Source organism: Leptodactylus fuscus, chromosome 1, assembly GCF_031893055.1.
Source record: "Leptodactylus fuscus isolate aLepFus1 chromosome 1, aLepFus1.hap2, whole genome shotgun sequence".
In the NCBI taxonomy this organism is placed as follows: Eukaryota; Metazoa; Chordata; class Amphibia; order Anura; family Leptodactylidae; genus Leptodactylus; species Leptodactylus fuscus.
This window is the reverse complement of record NC_134265.1, coordinates 339,554,454-339,578,741: the sequence shown is the minus strand read 5'-3', so window position 1 is coordinate 339,578,741 and position 24,288 is coordinate 339,554,454. Positions and strand designations below refer to the sequence as shown.

At 43.7% G+C, this 24,288-nt stretch overlaps 1 protein-coding gene across 1 annotated transcript in view; it reads right to left on the bottom strand.

The window, feature by feature from the left end:
* The window catches only part of SLC30A9 (solute carrier family 30 member 9), an 88,451-nt gene that overhangs the window by 31,790 nt on the left and 32,373 nt on the right, over positions 1–24,288 (bottom strand). Inside the window, exons 7-15 of the mRNA XM_075261613.1 lie at positions 21,911–21,969; positions 16,378–16,445; positions 14,203–14,305; positions 12,126–12,181; positions 4,929–5,064; positions 4,806–4,845; positions 4,275–4,346; positions 2,710–2,817; positions 350–515 (exon numbers count right to left, since the gene is read on the bottom strand). Of these exons, the coding sequence (XP_075117714.1) occupies positions 350–515; positions 2,710–2,817; positions 4,275–4,346; positions 4,806–4,845; positions 4,929–5,064; positions 12,126–12,181; positions 14,203–14,305; positions 16,378–16,445; positions 21,911–21,969 (808 nt within the window). The remainder of the gene's footprint in view (positions 1–349; positions 516–2,709; positions 2,818–4,274; positions 4,347–4,805; positions 4,846–4,928; positions 5,065–12,125; positions 12,182–14,202; positions 14,306–16,377; positions 16,446–21,910; positions 21,970–24,288) is intronic.

The window sequence follows — 24,288 nt, the reverse complement described above, 5'->3', positions numbered from 1 at the left end:
GTGCGTGGTTCGAGGAGCATCAGGATGAGTTTACCGTACTCCCTTGGCCAGCCAATTCCCCAATAGAGAATCTGTGGGACCACCTCGATCGGCCATGGATGTTCAACCATATAACCTAGCGGAGCTGGACACGGCACTGGAGTCGGCATGGCTCAACATCCCAGTGACATCATCACAACATCCCCTCTCTCCCTGCACGTCTCGCAGCGGTCCGCTCTGCCAAAGGTGGTTATTCTGGATTTTGACAGGTGACCACATTAATGTGACTGGACTGTGTATTAGTAAATTACTACTTTTTTTTTGTTATGTGGGTGATCATGTAAAACCAGCTTCTGCACACTGCCCATACCTCACAACAGGGTCACTTTCAAGGAGCTCAGTAAGACGCTGGACTTGCTCTGGTTGTATCGATCGTCCAATAAGGGCCTCGGTGTTGGTATAAATAAGGAATGCCGATACTGCTCCCAATAAAGTGCCCACACCCAGCGAGCCCACACTGTCATAGTAAGGATTCCCTAAAAGACACCAAGGTCACAATAACAGAATAGCAGAAATACTAAAACAAACTAAATCATAGAGAAAAAACAAACTAAATCATAGAGAAAAACCGCACAATCTTGACTCCTACATGTCTGACTTAAGGTAGGGCTCAGGTGGGTGTAAGAAGTAAGTGGCACAAGTTTATGGAGAAGCAAGAAGTCAGCAGAAAGTCATTGTAGGCAGCGCTGGAGATCAGCAGAGCGGATAAGAGTATTAGAAACCTTAAAATTGAACCTGTCTCTGTGACAGGTGACACACAATAAAACAAAGAGACGTGAGCCTGCACTTGGCAGAACTAACAGATGTGGCTGCCGAGATTTATGAGGTGAAAGAAAGCATTAAAAGTTCAGGAAATAGCAGTGTACACACATAATTCATGGAGATTTGCCTTGGGTGCCTGTGTCCAATCAACTAAATGTTTCCAGCAACTCTACCAAATACTGATTTATTATTCCATAGACTGACAGCAGACGCGGCGTATGGGAGATTCGGGCTAATCGTACACAGACATATGACAATGTCAGCCATTTACCTTTTCAGTGTGGATTTCAATAATGCAACAAGGGTACAACGCTGGATATGACATGCTGAGCTGTGACCAGGAAAGTCAAGTCACCTGTCATGTGCGCAGTGACATATAAGAGGATGGAAGAGGATCACTTATTTAGGACAGCGGACTAGTTCCAATTGTTCCTTTTCACTGACTTCTTCTAAGGGCTAGTTCACACGGGGACATGGAGGAGGATTTTGACAGCGGAATCCACGTCATAATCCTCCTCCATACAATGTTAGTCTATGTAGACTGCTAGCAGAGAAAAAGAAGCGACATGACCTTTCTTCAGGTGTTTTGCGCCTGAAGAAAGCAATAGAAGTGAATGAGAGGCGAAAACCGCGTGTTTTTTTGCAAAAAATTAGCCTTTTTTTTTTTTTTGCAATAAAACGTGGAAAAAAACACGACGTGGTTTTTTCAGCCCATTCACTTTACAGGAGGTGAAAACAGCCTGGCTTTTTTTTTTTTTTTTTAAAGCTGTTTTTACAAAAAAAAAAAAAAAAAAAAAAAAAAAAAAAGCTTCCTAATTTGTAAGCTTTTTTTTCCAGTGCCAAAATAAGCCACACGTTCTTTACGTGTGAACTAACCCTTAAGGATTTCTAATATTCTTTAGGTGCAGCTTACGCCGGGTTCACACCAGCGCCCGGTCTCCGTTCTCAGGTTTCCATCTTCTGCAGACAGAAGACGGAAACCTGACAGACCGCGTCCGGACGTGAGCCCCGGGGAGCGTTTTATGTTCTCCGCGGCGAAACCATTTTTTCAAACAGGACACAAAGTCCTGCATGTCTGACTGTGTCCGGTTAAAAAAAAAAAACGGTTTCGCCGCGGAGAACAGAAAATGCTCACCGCCGCTCATTTTTCAAACCCATTCAAATGAATGGGTTTGAACAATGCCTGCAGGTTTCCGACTCCTGCCCAGTTTCAGGCAAGAAACGGAAACCTGAAAGCGGAGACCCCGGGCGCAGATGTGAACGAGCCCTGATACTTGATTTTCTGTTTATGGTAGAATTTTATTTCTTATTTGTAATATATATTTTTAATTTATTAAATATTATTTAATAATTAATTTTTTACATTGTTTTTCTGCATTACTAAGGCGAGGTTCACACCTGTGCCTGATCTCCAGAGATTCCAAAATCCACTTGAAAATGCGGAGAGAAAAGACTCGCAAGCGGCGCTTTTCTCTCCACATGTTCAGACGGAAACCCGCCGGACCCCATTATAGTCTATTGAGTCTGCAGTTTCTGTGGGTAACCACTTTTTTAGTGGTGGATTAGGTTTTCCATTTTTTTTGGATCCCCAAGCTGACCTGACTAAAGGAAAGCGAATGCAGGTGTGAAGCTAGTGTCATATGCACATTGCTATGGGAAGAATATGCAAATCTGTCTTCCATGATGTAATTAGGAAGTAGCTGCTGCCTCAGTGTTGCAAACCAATAGAGGGCGCTCACTGGAACGTGCAAGCCTGTCTTCCCTGATGTAGTTAGGAAGACAGAATTTCAGTGAAATAACCCAATAAAGATTTACTCCCTTTAGCATCATGCTCGATCTTGCATGCACATTGCTACACATAGATCCTAGACACTGATCAGTATAAAGCAAAACTGGGAAACTTCTTACCTGTCAGAGAAGTCAGCCCCATACAGGAGGCCGCCATGATCACTCCCAAAACTGCTGCCGCATCCTCCATCAGGACAACATTAGTACTTGGATCCTTAGACTGGATCACTAGAAGAACAAGGTCAGAGTTTACCCTGCTGCAAAAATATGGAAAGAACGCCTAGATGAATGATTCCCTGCACTATGGATTATGTAAAAAAATAAAAATCTAAATACAGATCAAGCTAAAACAGATTTATGGGGTTTCAAGAGGAGCAAAATAAAAGTACAAAAGTATATATTATGTGCTCAGCTTTAATACTCAATGCCATAGACTTTGAATGGAGCAGCGAGGTGGAGGCCCAAACACTAGTCCATTCAAGCTAATCCCATTCTTTGGATCAGTGAGTGCCCATTTAAAATAAATCATATGAAATACGAAATAACATTTTGTTTTATTTTTTTTAGGTTTTTATTTTTCCTCTGCAGCGCCACTCTGGTCCACTGGCTGTACCTGGAATTGCAGTTATCGTGCACAATCTTATACAAGTGAGATAGTACGGGAGAGGAAAGCTGGTTATAGTGGGGCAAATCATCATATGCATACTTTGTATACAGACTGTATAAGGGGGAAACACCTAATTCCACTTCTGATCTTGTCTCACATCAATACTGCACTTAGGTTTTTTTTAAAAAAAATATGCTGTATGTGAAACCAGCCTAAACAGACCTCTCAGCACTTATTCCTAATCTACGGCTCGCAACCGCCAGCCTGATGGCTCAGTATAGAATACATCAGTCATAGCCACCATTTACAGTAATGATACCAAATTGACAATGATGCAACGACTAACCCAGTGCCAGCTTGGATGGCATAATACCCGCTTCCTAATGTGTGTACCATCTGTACCACAGTCTACCCTTTGGTCTCTAATTCTGAACAGCTGAAAGCCAGATATTTATTGGGTTGGCATGTGCAGAGTGCTAAATATCACACTAAATCATATATATACCTGAAAAACCTTGAATCCCTGTCATTACAGGTGACTAAACAGGGGTGTAGATGAGGCATAACATGATTTCTGGCGATTACATTACTAGTAAAGTGCGATTTCTCTGAGAAAGTGAGACAGCACACAAAGAAGAGGAGATACTGCTCCACTATCTCTCTGCTTATCCTCAGAAGCAGCAACAACAGCATGGAGGACATGAAACAGCGGTACACTAGTACTGGGGTGAGGTACAACACTCACTAGAAGCTGCAGTCATGTCTCTATGTTTCTCATCAGTCCCCTCCTACTCTCCCCATAGACTTCTATATAACTTATATTATTATTGAATGATCACTGAAGTGATTTTAGGGGCATAAGGAGCCTAATACGTGGAAAAACTGGCAAGTTTCCAATATTTGCTTGTACTATTGATCTATTCAAAGTTTATTTAAAAAATGATTGTTTTAAGTTTTGTTGATTTCCCATGTTTAATGCAGTCTATATCCTCCATTTGTGAGCTGAATGTAGCTCCTGCATGTGGGTAGGTCACCTCTGCTTCAGAGGTACAACCTATGGCCGGAGTGTTGGACGTACCGTAGTCATAAAAGGACATTCCTTTTACTCTTGCACTTTTCCGAATCTCATTGACAGCGACCAGCAGCGTAGCTAAATGGAACAGAGAAGAGGTTATTGTAGCAGAACGCGCACGTCCAAAGAGAGCCCAGTTGCACGCGGATATTGGCGTGTGGGCTGGTGACATCTGAGAGTCAGCAGATTAATGGAGCTTTATACATTCTATGGCACTACATGTATTACGTTTTCAGTTTTGGGATCATTCCGTGGAAGCCATATAACAATAGGACCTGTATAATGCTTACTCTTGGATACATCATAGCTAAAGCGCTGGCCTTTGCGTGCGCCATCCTGCCTATGTAAGAGCACACGCTGCACTGCGTCACCAACTAATAATAGTAATGATATAGGATAAAATAAAATACATTCCAACAAGAATCTTATGGCAGAACCGATAACAAGTATGCTTATTATTCTCTCTAATGCCAGTCTATAGTGAAATGTACAGACGCTACAGAAAGCGGAATACAATATGCAGACAATATTTCTTACCTCCTTCAGAAACTAATGATCCTGCCAGAATACAATATGCCTGCAATGAGTAACACAATTCTTTTACTTTCTCCAGGAAGGGGCTGTCTGTCAGAATTAGGTAAGGAAAGATACAAGGCTTACCCAAAGCAGAGACTCTATAGGCTGCGGATGAAGTAAGCCCATGATGCCATGGTACCAAGACAGTCCGGCACCCATCATAAAGATACCAACGCCGCTGATCAATGATGCAATGTAGCGCATGTTGGTAAAGCCATACCTGTGTATTGAGAACAAAAGGAAAAGAATAGGAAGTATGGCAATATTAGGAGTTCCATCTAAGGACTGGGAGACTGTCTGTACATCGGTGCAGTATATAAAGCCAAAGCATTTATCCAAGGGGATGGCCACTTCAACTGGCTGTATCTCCGGTTTTATACATCCTAGAAGAATAGCTATCAAAGAATTGGGGATAGCATTAATTAAAACAGGAATGAGATTTTATAGGCAGCATCAACTGTTGCATATTCAATTCCTGACTGTGGTAGGTATAAGACCGCAGATACATCACCATTTGATGTGACTATACACCCTTTGGTAAAGGTTTCACCTCTGCACATTCACAATACAAATGTGTACGAACTTTCGCTAGTATCAGCTCAGTTACAGGGTTGTCAGGGAGAATATTACAGCCTGTTTTATAATAAAAAGGACGTTAGATAGGATAATAAAAGTACATACAATATAAGCAAAAAAAGGGGGAGTTACACTTTAAGGATCAGACACATTGTTACATCTCGGCTTTCCAGATTGTATTTTTAAACTTTTGCTTTTGATGTACCGTATATACTCGAGTATAAGCCGACCCGAATATAAGCCGAGACCCCTAATTTTACCACAAAAAACTGGGAAAACTTATTGACTCGAGTATAAGCCGAGGGGGGGAATGCACCATTGCTGATAAAGTCTGATCATGTGCATTGCAGCTTAGTAACTCCATGGGGATCATAGTAATAGCAGTTAACCCCATCATGTCCCTCACATTAACCCCCTGTGTGCCTCACATAAGAGTTACTGATATGTGGGACATATGGAGGTAATAATTAGGTATCTTCATAATTAAGGTCCTTCATTAGTCCCCTCATGTGTCTCACATATTAGTAACCCTTATATGGGGCACACAGGGGTTAATAGGAGGAACATGAAGGGGTAACTTATTAATGTGAGGCACACGGAGTTACTGAAACTAAATGAATAACCCCAAATGCCTGACATTACTAGGCAGAGTAACTAAAGGAAGGTCCCTGTGTGTCACGTTACTGGAGCTTCCTCTCCTCCATACAACAGACATCTTCCATAAGACACAATGAATCCTGGCCACTCATCTGCAGGGGAGATGCTAAATCCTAGTGTGCTAAAGGACCTCTGATGACGTCATGACCATGTGATCGCACTCTGGTGTGGGCGGAGCTACTAGGATTTAGACTCCACCTTATCTGCAGATGTTACATACCAGTGGCTATAGGACCTTTGATGACATCACAGTCAGGTGACCTCATGACAAGCCAATCACAGAGCAGTAGCACTAAAGGACCTCCCCCTTCCAGGTCCTTCCAGTTTTCTGTGCTCCGTGGACCCTGACTCGTGTATAAGCCGAGGAGAGCTTTATCAGCATGAAAAATGTGCTGGAAAAGTCGGCTTATACTCGAGTATATACGGTAAGTGAATGAGGATTTTGCCTCCGCTCTGCATGACGTGTTGCACTTTCTATCTTATTTTACCATTTTAGGGTATGTATGCATTAGCCTTTCATTTTTATGAATTTTCTTTTTGCTCAAGTCCCCTATTGTCTATATAAATTTACCGCAGAATGCGGAATATATCAAAAAGAAAAATATAACCTAACGTTTCTTAAATCCTTTAAAATCTAACCATGGTTCAGCCTTTGATACATGAACCCCTAGGTTTTCGAGGATGGATCGGTCTAAGATATATAAGTTTTGCTGACAGTGAACCTAGATGCACCCAGTAAGTATCACTTTCTATTGGCTACGCCATGGAACTTATATATATTGCCTATGAAGTATATACTTCTACTCTCTCACTGTGGAAGTACCAAAGCCTACCATTAGGCAGCGCCACTGCAAATCCATATCAAGTGCAGTTGTGACGGAGACAATATGGGTGCTCTTAATATCCTGTTGTGCCTTCACAAACGCCTTATGGGGATAGACAACGCATAGATAGGTTTATATACTTCACAGACAATATATACAGGTTCTATGGAGTAATCAATAGAAAGTGATACTTACTAGGCCCTTCGTCCTTTAGACCCATCTCTACGGCAATACCCTGGTGATTATACCACTGAGAATTGCAGTCACCGCTACAATGGGGCGCCCTATCTTATAGAAATGATCTGATTCAAGTTCTCTCCTTTGCTGGTAGTTGCAGCAGGATCGCGACTATATGCTCAATTTTAGCACTGATTGTGGGCTATACGGACAGGAACCATATCATCACCATGACAGATATGTATGCGTCTGTGCAAGAACCGACAACCGCCCAAGACATTTTTAAGGTGGGTTTTGACAGAGCACTTGTAGCAGGGTCAAAGTAACTGTCAGGAGATAACTAACTCCATTCTATCCTGTTTTCGGACACCAATTTACAGTGGTCACTGCAACCGAGTCTCCAGACTATGTCTCCGATGCAAATGTGAACCAAGTCTTAGTAGTCATGGGAGTGGTTGTCAGGGGCATAACTACCAGGGCAGCAGCTGCGTTTTTTTTCCTTAATAGGCCTTTACCGACTGGAGTAACTCCAGCCGGTAACGGGCCCTATTTACATACCGATCCTGGCAGGGGCCGGGATCGGTAAGTGACGCCGCGGGCCCCACAAACACTATTATTATACTCGGGGGTCTTTTCAGATTCCCAAGTATAATGATCGAAGGCTCGGGAGAGGTTAACGGAACATAAAAAAACAGTGTTACTTACCTCTCCGGGCAGGCTTCGGGTCTACTTCAATGATGTCCCTGATGTCACATGACCGGGGCCTGTGACATCCCAGACGTCATTGAAGATGGCCGACACCACCGAGGAGTGCAGCAGAGGCAGGGATAGGTAAATAACAGAGTTTTTCATGTTGGTATCCCCTCTCTGTCTCTGATTATTATACTCTGGGGTCTGAAAAGACCCCAGAGTATAATAATTGTTCATGGGTGTCCACAATGGTGCATAATACTGTGTGCAGGGTCCACTATGGGGCATACTACTGTGTGCAGGGTCCACTATGGGGCATAATACTGTGTGCAGGGGCCACTATGGGGGATAATACTGTGTGCAGGGGCCACTATGGGGGATAATACTGTGTGCAGGGGCCACTATGGGGGATAATACTGTGTGCAGGGGCCACTATGGGGGATAATACTGTGTGCAGGGGCCACTATGGGGGATAATACTGTGTGCAGGGGCCACTATGGGGGATAATACTGTGTGCAGGGGCCACTATGGGGGATAATACTGTGTGCAGGGGCCACTATGGGGGATAATACTGTGTGCAGGGGCCACTATGGGGGATAATACTGTGTGCAGGAGCCACTATGGGGCATACTACTGTGTGCAGGGGCCACTATGGGGTATAATACTGTGTGCAGGGGCCACTATGGGGGATAATACTGTGTGCAGGGGCCACTATGGGGTATAATACTGTGTGCAGGGGCCACTATGGGGCATACTACTGTGTGCAGGGGTCACTATGGGGGATAATACTGTGTGCAGGGGTCACTATGGGGGATAATACTGTGTGCAGGGGCCACTATGGGGGATAATACTGTGTGCAGGGGCCACTATGGGGGATAATACTGTGTGCAGGGGCCACTATGGGGGATAATACTGTGTGCAGGAGCAACTATGGGGGATAATACTGTGTGCAGGGGCCACTATGGGGTATAATACTGTGTGCAGGGGCCACTATGGGACATAATACTGTGTGCAGGGGCCACTATGGGACATAATACTGTGTGCAGGGGCCACTATGGGACATAATACTGTGTGCAGGGGCCACTATGGGACATAATACTGTGTGCAGGGGCCACTATGGGGTATAATACTGTGTGCAGGGGCCACTATGGGGTATAATACTGTGTGCAGGGGCCACTATGGGGTATAATACTGTGTGCAGGGGCCACTATGGGGGATAATACTGTGTGCAGGGGCCACTATGGGGGATAATACTGTGTGGAGGGGCCACTATGGGGGATAATACTGTGTGCAGGGGCCACTATGGGGTATAATACTGTGTGCAGGGGCCACTATAGGGCATAATACTGTGTGCAAGGGCCACTATGGAGCATGATAGAGCATGCAGGAATGCTGGGGGGGCGGGGGGCGGTCAGGGAGGAGGGGGGGGGGGGCCATCATGTCAAAAGTTCGCCACGGACCCCCGCCATTCCTAGTTACGCCACTGGTGATTGTCATAATAAAGGGGTATCTGTGATAACACCACCAATGAAAATCCTTTTTTTTTGTGTTTTGGCTAGTGATCGGGGTGTCTATTGCAGCCCCTGCTGACTTATTGGAAGTGCTATAGCCACGGCAATATTTCTACCACTTTAGAACATAAAATGTAATATTAAGTACTGTAAAAGTACACAAATTAAGAGCGGGGCAGACGCATTTAATAGAGTATTATGTCTGCCTGCCCTTTCCAGTGTTTCAAAAAAAAAAAAAAGTAATTTCGCTCTGTATATTTTCTGTAATCCTTTGCCGGCATAGGCTATTTAGATCTAATCTTATTACTTTAATGTTATGCACCGCAGCTGCTGATGAAATTGATTTAATCCCCTTTTTTAATGCATTCAGATGTTTAATGAACAGGGGAGTGTTTAAACATTGGCCAAATCCCGTCCTGAATCTAATTCCTCTTGTCGTTCGCCGCTATTTCAGATATGTTTTGATACATGAAATACATTTTCAGATTTGTAATTTTACAGCATTTAGAAGTCCAAAAAGCTGGTAATTATTATATGGGAACAGGCCGATTGTGGGAGGGCGGCTGCATGGCAGGTGTACGGCGTAGAGGTGGATGACCTGTCCTCTGCAGAACATTGCACCGCACTAGCTAATGCAGTGCAAAAGGAGGGGGGAGAATAATAAAAATTATGGATATTAACAAGCTTAAAAATTGACAACTAAAAGCAGGACATGTTTGATAAAATCCTAAAATTAGTTTAGCAATTTTTTCTCCTAATCTTTGGTCATGGTCACTTTATCCTAAGGCTGGGGGAATACAGTCTGTAATAGCAGCGGGTCAGTGGGTTAGCCACAACGTGCTCGCAACCAGCCAACGCACCGTGTACAGTACCAGCATAGGGAATAAGGTTCCTACAAATCTCATCCACATGCTGCAGATTAACCCACAGCACAAACTGACCTGCCCTGCAAAGAGTTTTTTGGTTAGGATTTTGAGGCCGTATCCACCTCAAAATCCTGACCAAAAAGATGGCTCCCACTGAAATCAATGGGAGCCGCTCAGGTCTTTTTTCCGGGAGGTGCTCATACTTCAGGCCGTTTCGTCTTGCGATTCGGCCTGAAGACGCACCCTCTTCCAGACTAGGCCCATTCATCCGGGGCGGAGTGCCCGGCTGGATGCCGATGCAGTGCACCGGCTTTCAGTCACGGCTACCCAGTTTTTGGTCCGGAACCCGAGGCAGCCTCCACCTCAGGTTCCGGACCAAAAGAACTCTGTTTGAACTTAGCCTTAGAGATGCAGGAGTCCTGTTCCAATTTCAGTTGGTTATTCCTGCGGCGACTTTCCTGGTCACATGACCTTCGTCACTCCAGCGATTGTAAAACTAAACTTTCCAGCTTGCACACTTGCTCAGGTGTTGTCAGAACTCCCACAGAAGTGTCTGGAGCATGCTGGGAGTTGTAGCTTTACAACAGCTGGAGTGCCTAAGGTTGCTGATCCCTGGGTCTAGTATTAAAGGATAATTTAGTGAGTTTCTGAAAAACCTTCTTCATGTGTCTGGTATACCACAAGTAAAGGATGTGTCATCCCTGTAGTGGCCAAGTGTGGCACTGTGGTCACAATGTTACAGAAGCATGCTATGACTGGGTGCAGGGGTAACGTGATATGACATCACTGTAGCTCTTCTATGGTCAGAAGAGCGTCTCTGACACTCAGTCAGAGACGTCCTTCTTCACAGCACAGCCAATCGCGCTGTGCTGTGAGAGCCGGGAGGAACGCCCCCTCCCTCCCTGATAATGCTAGTCTATGGACGAGTACTGCGAGCAGAGGGAGGGGGCGTTCCTCCCAGCTCTCACAGCACAGCGCGATTGGCTGTGCTGTGAAGAAGGACGTCTCTGACTGAGTGTCAGAAACGCCCTTCTGACCATAGAAGAGCTACGGTACCGGACCGTAAGCTCTTCACACCGGGCCCAGATCGGGAAAGCCGACAGTGTGCTGAACTCAGCGCACTGTCAGCTTTCCGGCAGTATATAGAACTGCCTGTGGGCAAAATGGTGGAAGGTCCTCTTTAAACATTGAGGTGGAATGAAGGGGCTCATGACACTGGGGCAGACGAAGGGAGGGGGGAGAATGGCATGACACTGGGGCAGAAATGGAGGGACATGAATCTGGGGGCAGAGATGGGGGGACATGAATCTGGGGGCAGAGATGGGGGGACATGAATCTGGGGGCAGAGATGGGGGGACATGAATCTGGGGGCAGATGAAGGGTGTATATGTAACTGGGGGAAAGATGGAGGGGGGACATATAGTTTACGGGTGACTGTAGGAGGATTATACAGTGTGGGGGCACATGGAAAATGAATGGGCGGAGTCAACATAAAAGTGGGTGGAGCTAAATTTGCCGCGGTGCGGCCCGCCGACTGGCTGGGATCTTTGAGACCCCTGATATAGGAGAAGAGCAATCCATGAGTACAGTTAGTAAAGGAAGAGGCTGTAAGGAAAATCAGCCCCTCCCCTTTGCATTCACTGTGAGAACAGACCAGCAGACAACAGGCCTCCTTTCCATGGACCGTGATCTTTTTTTAACCTCTATGGAGAAGAAACTAGTCTAGCAACATGGAGTGAACTGTAAATTAGCTAGAAGGGAGACCCCTAGTGGCAGGAAATTGAGAGAGGTTTTTCAAGCAGAAAGCAGCCATATTTTTAATTGAAGTGCTTTACAATTTGGCCGAGAATCACAAGTTCTATGAAATAAGATTAAGTCGTCTGAAAAGTCAGTAACCATTTAAACTAGTTTTGTTCAATGTCAATGGCTATAATTTGGTAGAACGTAAATGGCTGTATACAATTAAATAACTGTTCTTACGGGTGTCCGGGATCCGGCGTCCGTGCAGACTGTGAAATACCTAACGCCAACAATGCCTGAAATACACAAGCAGAAAATCACATGATGACATTATAAGCATTCACTTAAAGGTAAGGTTTAATAGATTGTAAGCCTTCACGGGCAGGGCCCTCTACCCCACTGTGCCAGTCGGTCATTGTTAGTATTATATCTACCTGTATATTCTGTGTATTGTATGTAACCCCCAAATGTAAAGCACCCTGGAATTAAAGGTGCTATATAAATAAACAATAATAATATTATTATTATTATTATTATTAACAACCAGACACCTCTCCTGACTTGTCCGTTTTACAATGCATAAACCATCCCTGTTCACACTTGCCACATAAGGCACATATAAAAACATTGCCAGTTGTGGCTTTTATTTTGGTAAAACTCCCCCGGTCCGTGTTTGCTAAAACTGTAAAATCCCATTCACGGACAATTATCGGATTATCAAACATAACATCTAATCTGCTTTTGTTATTTCGTGTTGTAAATCCTGAAAGTCTCATCGCTGTGTTTTGGTTTTTCTTATTCAGTCAATTTTCCAGATAAAAGAACTTTGGAAATTCTGGCTTCACGAAGAAATGAATTTTCTGCATTAAAACTGCTGAAGATGAAAATATCCCATTGAAGCTACCTGTCTGTCCGGCATCATACTGTACCCAATCTGATTGAGAAAGGGAGACCTAGTCATGACTTTTAGCATTGACTGTACACCTTTAACCCTTTCCTCAAAGTTCCTGTCCCACACTTGCGCCCAGGCTCCGCTTTGCAGGTTTCCATTCTGCTCAAGCAAGCAAGCGAGCAGTCCCCGGGATACCACTGTGTATACAGACCACATATCATATTCCCTTATCAGCATGACCAATGGTAAGTAAATTTAATGTTTAGACTATGAGCTGACATATTTCCTTCTCGGATATAACTTGGCATGTGTACCATTTCTGTTGCACCCTTCACTTCTGCACGATACACCATGTAACAGTGTGATAGGCTGCAATTTCTCGTTGCTGACAGATTTGCTCATTTTGACATTTGTGAGAAGCCCAAGCAATGTAAAATTCCTCATGATCACTTTTCTATAAGACAGTAAGCAATTCTTACTCCCCTCCTAATATATCACGTACGCCTCACAGTATAGATGACTCTTTAGATAAGGTAAGCTCTATGTGCAAGTGTCATTGCACGCTCAGTAGCAAACCTATCAGGATCCCTTGACTGTACTGTGAAGGATGTAGAAATAACATCAGGGTAGATAAATAATAATAATAAAATAGTATAACTAGAACACATTGACAAGAGAAACAGCAATTTATACAATACTCGGGATGTTTCGCTCATCACTTGATGAAACGCAGCACCACCTAGTGGTAATATATAGAATATACATTTAGGGCCATGTTAATCGTTTAATAGTCCCACAGTGGGGAAATTTCAGCATAAAATATAATAAATACAGTTCAGCAAATAAATGTTACGCTAGGATCACACTATCATTTGCACTCTGTTGTTCGGTGGAGCCGAACAACAGAGGCGCAGACCACTAACAGCAGTTGCACACAGAGCCCGTCGGACCCCATTGATTTATATTGGGGTCCATCAGGTGTCGCCGTTTTTAAACTGAAAGCGGTGGACGAAAAAGTCCTCCATGCAGCGACACAAACTGCAACTTTGATGTGAACCTAGACTTCTACTTTATATACAATTTTTCAAAGTCATTTTGGGAGATCTCTGCAAAGTAAGCATGGCACAGAGTTCTAAATTTGTGGCACCCATCTGACATTTGTTCCGTTTTCCCATGGACTCCTTTCAGACTGACTTCAATGGGAGCAGAGATGTAGAAGCGGAGCCCAGTCACTATACAGGGAATGAAGCAAACTGCACCGTATAGTACACAGACTGGGCATATCCACAAATCAGGTAGGACCGGCTGTTGTTCCCTCATAATCAGATATTTATAGCTCATCCTATGGACAGGCCATAAATAAAGAAAAATCATGGACGACCCCTTTAGTTAGACTAGTGCTAGTTCCAGTCTTTTGCTTCTTACCTGGTTGCATGTGTCTGCTAAGGAGTGAATAGCTTCAGAAAACATACTAGCTGATCCGGTGTAGACCCAAGCCAAAAGCTTAAAGAAGAAGTTTAATCCATTTCTGCATGACAAGGAAATAAAAACATAGGGATATGTCATGTTCTTTACAGTAATGAGTGCTTGTATGAACAATGCCTTGTTACTGAAACAATACTTCTACAATAAAAGTAAAAAATATGCAAATCTATTCTCCAGGATGTAATTAGGAGAACAGTGCCTCTATACGCCGCCCTCTAGAGGGCGGCCTCCTTAACATCATGCATGACTCAATTAAAAAGTGCATTTAATCATGATGCGGATTTAATTGCCAAATTATTTCTATTCCAAAAGGAACAGATTCCCAGCTATGGACAGCGCTGTTTCGGCCTATTGGGCCTCCTCAGCATAGCGCAGGGATACTGATTTGGCAGATTGAGAGACCAGGGTCAGGGGATATTTTTTTACCCAGCGGAGCAGGAATGCATATTTTTTACCCAGAATCCCTAGCGGAACAGGAATGACTTGTAAGTCTCCGTACGCCTATGTAGGCACACACTCTCCCTGATGTGTATGATTATCCCCTGACCCTGGTCTATAGTCTCTCACTCTGCCAAATCAGTATCTCTACACTATGCTGAGGATGGCCCAATAGGCCAAAACAGCGCTGTCCATAGCTGGGAATCTGTTCCTTTTGGAATAGAAATACAATTAAATCCGCATCATGATTAAATAGACTTTTTAACTCATGCATGATGTTAAGGGGGCTGCCCCCTAGAGCATGGCATACAGAGTGCACTGTTCTCCTAATTACATCCTGGAGAATATATTTGCAAATTTTTTACCCAGAATCCCTAGCGGAGCAGGAATGACTTGTAAGTCTCCGTACGTCTATGTATGCACACACTCTCCCTGATGTGTATGATTATCCCCTGACAATAAAAGTAAAAAAACAAGCAGGGCTCCCTTCTTTGTAATATCTCCTTCCAGGGAGTCAATAGAGAGTAATACACAGCAATGTACCATAAAATCACTTTAAAGACTATGGACACCTATGATGTGCAAAAAAAAGTTTTTTTTTTTACATATAACAGTGGTTAGCATTACCCTTAGTTAAATTAAAAAAAAAAAAAAAAAAGTTGCGCAAAGTTTTTGGTTGCAATCTCCATTCCTTTGGTCATCTTCAGCAGTTTGCAGCCTGTACCTACTTGCAAGCTTTTGTCATGTGGACATGTAGCTCCCAGTAACACAGAGATGTGTGTCCTGGATTCTTCCGCCTTTACTAGCTCTCATACATCAGATCCATATTGATTTCTCCTAATCTACTCTCCCTTACGCTGACAGACACTGATGCTAAGGATTGTCTCATTGCCCTACTGACTGCAGAGTGTGTTATGGATGCTTTCTTTTCTCTCTATACTTTTACACAGCTTAGGGTGCTTCTCTTCCTCCTCCTGCAAATTACCTTGTACGTGCTTTCCTTCCTATCACATATTTACCCTCCCTGATAACCAAGATGTTTTCCTTTCTCTCCACACTCTGCCCTGTACAACATCCACCTACCCTACTGCTATTTCTAAGGGGAGCACAGATGATCCCGCACAGAGCACTCCTCTGTCACATGCACATCCCATTCAACAGGGTAGCCAGCTATGTGTAGAAATTACACAGACTCTGCAACAGCAAAACAGTAGGAAGATTTTTGAAACTTGGTTGTTTGAAGGGGTTGTCCAAGTTATGTCAAAGATTGAATAAATTAGGACAAAAAGGTTACTTGCTTATTGAGCGTGTCACGGTTTTAGCTCTATCACTCCTGTCCCTGTGAAAAGTGATGACGTCCTGCTCTAGCCAATTGGTGGCCTCAGTGATCACGTGCCATTTAGGTCTGACTGACTTCTGTGGTCACGTCATTCATTCACATGAGCTAAAGTGGTCACATGATGAAGAACAGGGTGCCATCACTTCTGGTTAGTAGGCAGATCACAAATTGGGGCTTTTTTAAAAAAAAATTAAAGCAATATTCCTACTTTCAGTCAATTTCAGAAAGAAGTTAAAAATATGTAGTCTTAGGAAGCAGATAAATAATAAATTGAAGGCAAAGAACAAGTCCTGCTCTTTTCTTCTTCCTAGCAAACATGGAACTTGAAATATACTTACATGCAAATAGCTACCATTACAACTTTGCCAGGGCCCTTTAAGAACATGGATGCTGTACTTAACCGGGGCTGAAAGTAAGAAAGAGAAAACCTCATGTCATGAATGTTCACGGTTATACTGTACTTCACATGGCATGCATACACTATGTAATGCTGCAATTTGGGGAAATTGTCCCTGTTTTTAAAGGAAGCTATAGATAGGGTTCTCCTGGTGTTGACAGACTTCCCAACCCCACAACCGGCACTACTGTCTCACATCGGATGCATGGACAGAGGTCTGCTCTTTATGGATTGAATCGGCCAAACCTTGATAAATGTAATAACGTCAAGTCTCCTTTAAAACTTCACTTCTAAGAGTACGAAAAAAAAGTGAAGACTTCCCAGCATTGCAAACTACAAATGAGTTTTACTTCTAGCAAATCAATAACGGTGATTTATGGCTTCATTATTACACAATATCTCAGGTCATTACCCTAAATTTCTATTACAAAAGAGATAGCGATACATTAGACATTTCATTTTGGCTCTAATAGCGTGCATTACCAGTGATACCAACTCTTAGAAGAAATCTGCAGCGGACGCACAGGTTACCATCAAGTTAATGCTGTAGAAAACCGGTATCCACAGAAAAGAGCCGAGCGGATACAAGAAGACGCAGATGGAGAAGGAAACAGCCAAGATTAATCCACACAATGGAAAAGCCTTGGATCAAACAGGGACTAATGCTCTAACGTCCCGGCCAAGTCTTCCCAGCCACACGACATGGGTCAGCATCATACATGGCAAAACCAAAATTATTTGAGCTCTACGGGGGGGGGGGGGGGGGGGGGGGGGGTCAAACCATTTACTCAGAGATTTCTCCTTAATGTCATTGTACCACAAGTTTCAAATTGTAGGGGCCACATGGTGGCTCAGTGGTTAGCACTGCAGCCTTGCAGCGCTGGAGTCCTGGTGTTCAAATCCCGCCAAGGGCATAAAACCATCTGCAAGGAGTTTGTATGTTCTCCCCGTGTTTGCTTGGATTTCCATCCCATATTCCAAGACATACTGATAGGGAAAAAATGTACATTGTGAGCTCTATGTGGGGCTCACGATCTACATTTAAAAAAAAAAAGTATTTGTATTTGTGCCATTAATACCTTTTATAATAAGCTTTATTAATGGTTTAGGACTCCTTTCCATGAAATCCACCCCGTCCCATTTCTGTATTAGCATTAGAAATCCTCACTGCTCCGGAGTTTGGGTGTCATTCAAAGAACCAGAGGCTATCAGGGGGTCACTTCAAAAACATGTAGGTCAGGAGTTATAAAATGTAGAACTATGGCTTTGGTGTCATACACTATGTGATCAAGAGTATGTGGACACCTGGCTGAAAATGCCTTACAAGTTGGTGGCGCCCTCCATGGTTAATACTGGATACAATATGGTGTTGGCCCACCCTTAGCCTTGATGACGGCTTCCACTCTCGCAGGCAGACGTTCAATCAGGTGCTGGAAGGTTTCTTGGGGAATGGCAGCCCATTCTTCACGGAGTGCTGCACGGAGGAGAGGTATCCATGTAGGTCGGTGAGGCCTGGCACCAAGTCGGCGTTCCAAAACATCCCAAAGGTGTTCTATAGGATACAAGTCAGGACTGTGTGCAGGCCAGTCCATTACAGAGATGTTATTGTGGTGTAACCACTCCGCCACAGGCCGTGCAGTATGAACAGGTGCTCCATCGTGCTGTAAGATGCAATCGCCATCCCCGAATTGCTCTTCAACAGTGGGAAGCAGGAAGGTGTTTAATACATCAATGTAGGCCTGTGCTGTGATAGCGCCGCGCAAAACAACAAGGGGTGCAAGCCCCCTCCATTACCGATAGAGGGCACCACCAACTTGTAAGTCATTTTCAGCCGGATGTCTGGGTACTTTTGATCACATAGTGTATGTAGATGTGATTCTCAATTTTCACATGGTACTGCAGTTTCCACTGTTTTATCTACAGATAGATCACCACTTGAAAAGATATTTGGGATATAGATTATTTATATATGTATGTAGCGCTCCTTTCATTTGCCACCAGAAACACCATTCTATGTTATATGATAACAGAAACATAGGCATTTTAATTGCACCCCCTGCCCAACTCAGCTTATCTGTATCATACCTATACCCCCTGTCCAAATCAATGAGGATTTCTAATGCGAATAGAGAAATGGGGGAGCAGAAAGACTTCAGTACAGTATTTTACAGAGAGGAGCCACACTGTGTTTATTAAGTGTATTACAAAATGTATTAATAGCACAAAAACTGCCAGAAAAATCTAAAATTGTTCGAAAGTTTACGTGCACTTTAAGCTAGCCAAAAACCAAAGACACAAAGTGATAAACTGGGCCCCAGAGCTTGTAATGTATGGCAAAAGAGCACAGCTTCGCTTATATCTGGCTTATGGGTTAGCTTAAGGCTGGATTCTTAAAAACTTTGTGCAAAAAGGTCGTGAAAAATATCCTATCTTGGAATTTTTTCTCTAGATTCCACTTTTCCTGAGCAATCAATGCTGTTAGTTTTAGTGCCCGATATGTTATTTAGGCTCTGTACTGTTAGGCTTAGTCGACACAAGAGCGGAATAGCGTATTTTGGTCCTGATTTTGACGCGGGAAGTCGCGTCAAAATCAGGACCAAAATACACTTGTCACGACTGTCAGTCGCGGCATCCGGCTCCAGAGTAGGCTCAAAATGAATGGGCCTAGTCCAGAGGGTGCTGCCGCGAGGCGGAATCCGCCTGAAGAAACGGCAGTTCGCTTCAATATGCCGCTTACAGAAGCAGAGATTTCTAGCGGCCTCCATAGACCACCATTGTGAGGGGGTGGATTAGGACGTGGATTCTGCGCCATAATCCGCCCCCTCTGTGCCCGTGTGAACGAGCCCTTAGGAGGGCGGTGTGTCAGGCAGGAGCAGGCAACGGGTTAGACTCTGAGTTCTGAATTACATCCCCTTCCCTGACACTGTCCATCTGAAAGTACAGAGCCTGAGTAGCATATCAGACACCAAATTGAACTACATTGATTATTAAGGAATGGTGAGGGCTAGAGAGCAATTCCTAATGCACTGGAATCGGTGGAGGGGCACTGCTAACAACTGCTAAGAACTGGATTTGGTGGAGGTGGTGAAACATCGTCTTTGAGGCAGGAATGGCATATGAGGTTTCTCAGGAATGGTTGCCAATTTTGGGGGGCTCTGCTGCAGTAATAAAGTTGTCAATCATAGGCATAAGCTAAATAGTGGACTCTCGTCACAAAACAATCACTCTAACCCCTTAAATAATTCATATGTATGAATGATAGTGGCCAGGGTTGAGATTAACACCAATTGCAGTCATTTAACCCCTCAGATGCTGCAGTCAATTATGAGTGCTCCATCTAAGAAGAACGCTCTATTGGCCCCCTACAATGAATAAATAAAAAAATAAAAAAAATAAGTCACAAAAACATTTCTCTCCATTAAAAAATTGCTCTAAGATGAAAAAAATACAACAAAAGAAACGCTCAAACCCCTTTAAATAAAAAGGAATGGAAACATACTTGATTGAAGGCTGCTGCGGATAAATCCCCGACTGGAGAGGATGCAAATGCACGATGATGGAACCGAAGAAAATAAGATATCCAGCGCCAGAAAAATTTTTTAAAAATTAAAACTTCACTTTTACTTCATGAAAGATAAAAAGATTACAAAAATGGATCCACTGAGTAATACAAAGATGATAGCTTACGCGTTTCGGGGCTTCATAATATGCCCCTTACTCATAGCTATGAGTAAGGGGCATATTATGAAGCCCCGAAACGCGTAAGCTATCATCTTTGTATTACTCAGTGGATCCATTTTTGTAATCTTTTTATCTTTCATGAAGTAAAAGTGAAGTTTTAATTTTTAAAAAATTTTTCTGGCGCTGGATATCTTATTTTCTTCGGTTCCATCATGAAAAAAATACCACTAAACATAAGTGTATTTCCCCTTCCATAATGACCCAAACCAAGTGCTCACAGCAGACACGATACTGTGTTTTTGGTTTACCCAGACTACCAAAAAAACAGAGGGATCAAACTATTTTCTGCACCTCAAGATGATACTAATGAACATAATCTATTTTATTTATTATGCTTACTTATATAGCGCCATCACATTACGCAGCGCTTTACAGACACTGACAGTCACTGTCCCATATAGGGCTCACAATCTACATTCCCTATCAGTATGTCTTTGGTGTGTGGGAGGAAACCGGAGTACCTGGAGGAAACCCACGCAAACACAGAACATATAAACTCCTTGCAGATGTTGTCCTTGGCAGGATTCAAACCTGGGACTCCAGTGCTGCAAGGCTGCAGTGCTAACCACTGAGCCACCGTGCTGCCCACGGTGGCTGATGTAGCTTCATTGCTAGAAATATAAAAATAAAATAAGAACTACCCCCAAAAAACAAGTGCTCATGCATCTACACTGACCGAAAAACCTAAAAAAGAAAAGTTTTGTTTTTGGAATGTAACAATGCAAAAACAGCAGCAAAAAGAGACAGTTTGCTCACCAAAGTCCAAAAATGCTCGGCCATTACAGGATTAAATCAGATTTTTGTTAAAAGAAAAACCCCAAACATCTTCCAAGAGCAACTCCAGTAAGTTATATGGCACATGGAGTACAGGACATAATAGGAGTTCAGTTCAGCTCTTCATGAAAAGTTGAGAAATTCTGAAAATATTGGGGCAAATTCACTACTGAAGATGAATCAGAATGTTGGTGCCTATAAACTTGCGTCCAGATTAAGAAATGATAACAAAGATAGTAATTAGAGATGAGCGAGTAGTATTCGATCGAGTAGGTATTCGGTTGAATACTACGGTATTCGAAATACTCGTACTCGATTGAATACTACTCGCTATTTGAATGGAAAAGTTCGATGCAGAACCAGCATTGATTGGCCGAATGCTATACAGTCGGCCAATCGACGCTGGTTCTTCTCCTACCTTTAGAAGTCTTCTCCGTGCAGCGTCCCCGCGGCGCTCTGAATTCACTCTGCCAGGCTTCGGGCCTGGGCAGAGCAGACTGCGCATGCCCGCTCTACAAGAAAATGGCCGTTTTGACTGTAAGCGGCCATTTTCTTATAGTGCAGGCATGCGCAGTCAGCTCTGCCCATGCCCGATGCCTGGTAGAGTGAATTCAGAGCCGGAAGACGCCGCAGGGACGCTGCGCGGAGAAGACTTCTCGGAGAACCCGGCCCGACCCTCACTCGTGGACTTGGTAGGTATAATTTGATCGAACGTTGCCTACCCCTGAAACCAGCATTTTTCCCCCATAGACTATAATAGGATTTGATATTCGATTCAAGTAGTCGAATATTGAGGGGCTACTCGAAACGAATATCGAACATTTTACTGTTCGCTCATCTCTAATAGTAATCACAACAAAACGAATATATCAAAACCGTCTAAACCCACTTTACCTCCATTGACATACACAGCTTGGTTTTTACAAACAGCAATACTTAAGAAAATAACACATTCGTACCTTAGTGTTTCCAAGAAATTCTTTGTATTCTTTTAATAATTTCTGATTTCTAAATAAATCTAAATAAATGAAAGGCACAAATAAGAATCCATTAATGTGTGTCATACAGACGAGCTATAGAGTAACATAAAAGGGTTTGCAGCGGCTTGTGTCAGCAGAGACACACACTTGATAACTATTAAGTGGTATCCGAGTCTCTGACACCGGGAGGGCACAACATAACGCACCATAATGACGTATTTCTGGAAAAAATTGAATTTTCACTTTTTACCATCAGCTGCACAATCATGTCTGGAAAATAAATTAAATAAACACTTGGGGGTAAAAATGTTCATTACACCCCTTGAAATTCCTTGAGGGGTGTAGTTTGCGAATTGGGTCATATGTCGGGATTCCACTTCTCTAGTATTTCAGGGGCTTTGAAAAAGTGGCATTGTATCAAAAAAAAAACAAAACAAAAAAAAAAAAAAACATCTAAATCTGTGCTTCAAAAACCAAACCGAGCTTGTTCCCTTACGTGCCCGGCTGTGTGCCCAAACAGTAGTATATACCCATACTAGTACCCACGACTTAGTCAGCGCCGCCCTCACTCCCTGCGCCAATCACCACGGACACAGGCAAACACTCCCCCGCGCACCCGTCCGCCTTCCCTGCACATGCGCGGCATCGCCGAGCCAGTTTCCTCACCGTACCGCACCCAAAGCCCGCCATTCCCATCCACGCACAGAATCCGGTACCCGGCCGCGGCACGCAACAACGTCCCCCGCCAGTGTTACACATACCAACTCCCCCGGGTGGCCTCACTACCTATTCCCTCCCCCCACCCCCATCCCCCCTAACACCCCCCTCCCAAAGCACCCCCCCCCCCCCCCCCCGACCCCCTGCCTAACCCCCACTTCACCCCCCAAACCACATCCCCCACCCCCCTTGACCTGCAAACATCCAAACTCACAAACTTTCACATTTATAATATTAGTAGGATATGACATTGTTAAATGAGTTATCCCGGGTACAACAATGATCTATATTTACTATTTGAGGATATAGCAGGGTGCAAATGTGAAAGAGCACTAGGTAACTTTTAGAGAATAGATTTAGATGTTTGGTCGTTGCATGCCATGCCACACCTGCAGAGCCCCCTGAGGTGCCAGGAAAGTAGAATCCCTTGAGAAATGACTCCTTATTGAAAACTGTACCCCCTAAGAGAATTTATCAAGGAGTGTAGGGAAAATTAGGTTTTCCCATATGTGAATGCAAAGGGGAATGATGTAAAGGGAATCTGTGAAATGTGCAGCAAACGCTGGATAAACCAAAATCCTCAGTACTTTTCTACTAGCACCTAAGGTGGGGGGGGAGGTAAGGCATTTTGGGGGTCAGTTCCATTATAATTTTTTCCTCAAACTCTAAACCTGGTGTGTACCCTGCTATACACTTACATTGTTTACACATTTTCCTTCTTGCTACAACCAGCCTTACTCTAAAGATGTGTCGAATTTTTATTTTATTTTTTGAGGGCTTGTTTTTCACAGGATGAGATGCACTTTTTAATGACACAATTTTGAGTTTGTATAACTTTGTGGCTAAATGGGAACTCAGCAACTTCGAAGGTTTTGGCTGCTATACAGAGCTTTCTACATCTAGCCCTGTATTGTGTACAGGACAGGTGCAATAAGCAACTCTGTACAGCTAACAGGTCTGGGGGCCGGCTTAAAGGGGTATTCCCATGACGCTTGTTCACCAACCTGCAGGCTGTTGTGCTCTATTCACTTCCTGCTTTTCTCGGCACATTGGTGGGCGGGGTTTCACTTGCACAGGATTGGTTGTAATTGAATTACCACAGAGTGAAGCTGATATAGCAGAGCTGGATTTGAGTCAGTTTGCATTACATACAGAGGTAACGGACTCCATATCTCAGCCCTTATCAGCCAAATTCAATTAAAGAGGACCTTTCACCATATCTGGGCACAGGCAGTGTTATATACTGCCAGAAAGCTGACAGTGCGCTGAATTCAGCGCACTGTCGGCTTTCCCGATCCATGCCCGGTGTAAAGCGCTATCGGTCCCGGTACCGTAGCGCTTTACAGTCAGAAGGGCATTTCTGACCATTAGCCAGAGACGTCCTTCTGCCTCGCGGCGTCAATCGCGCTGTGCTGTGGAGCCGGGAGGATGGGTGGAAGTTTCATCTCCTGAATTTACCTTTAAAAATGGTTCATTTAGAACTGACCGATAGAGCTATGACTAAGGGGCATTAAAAACCCCGAAACGCGTCAGACTCGCGGCATTATGTTTTTTCTCACTTTTTCTTCCTTTTGTTGCACTTTTTAATGGATTTATGTTTTGTCTGGAGGTCCCTTTGACCTATTTTAATTTGATGGAAT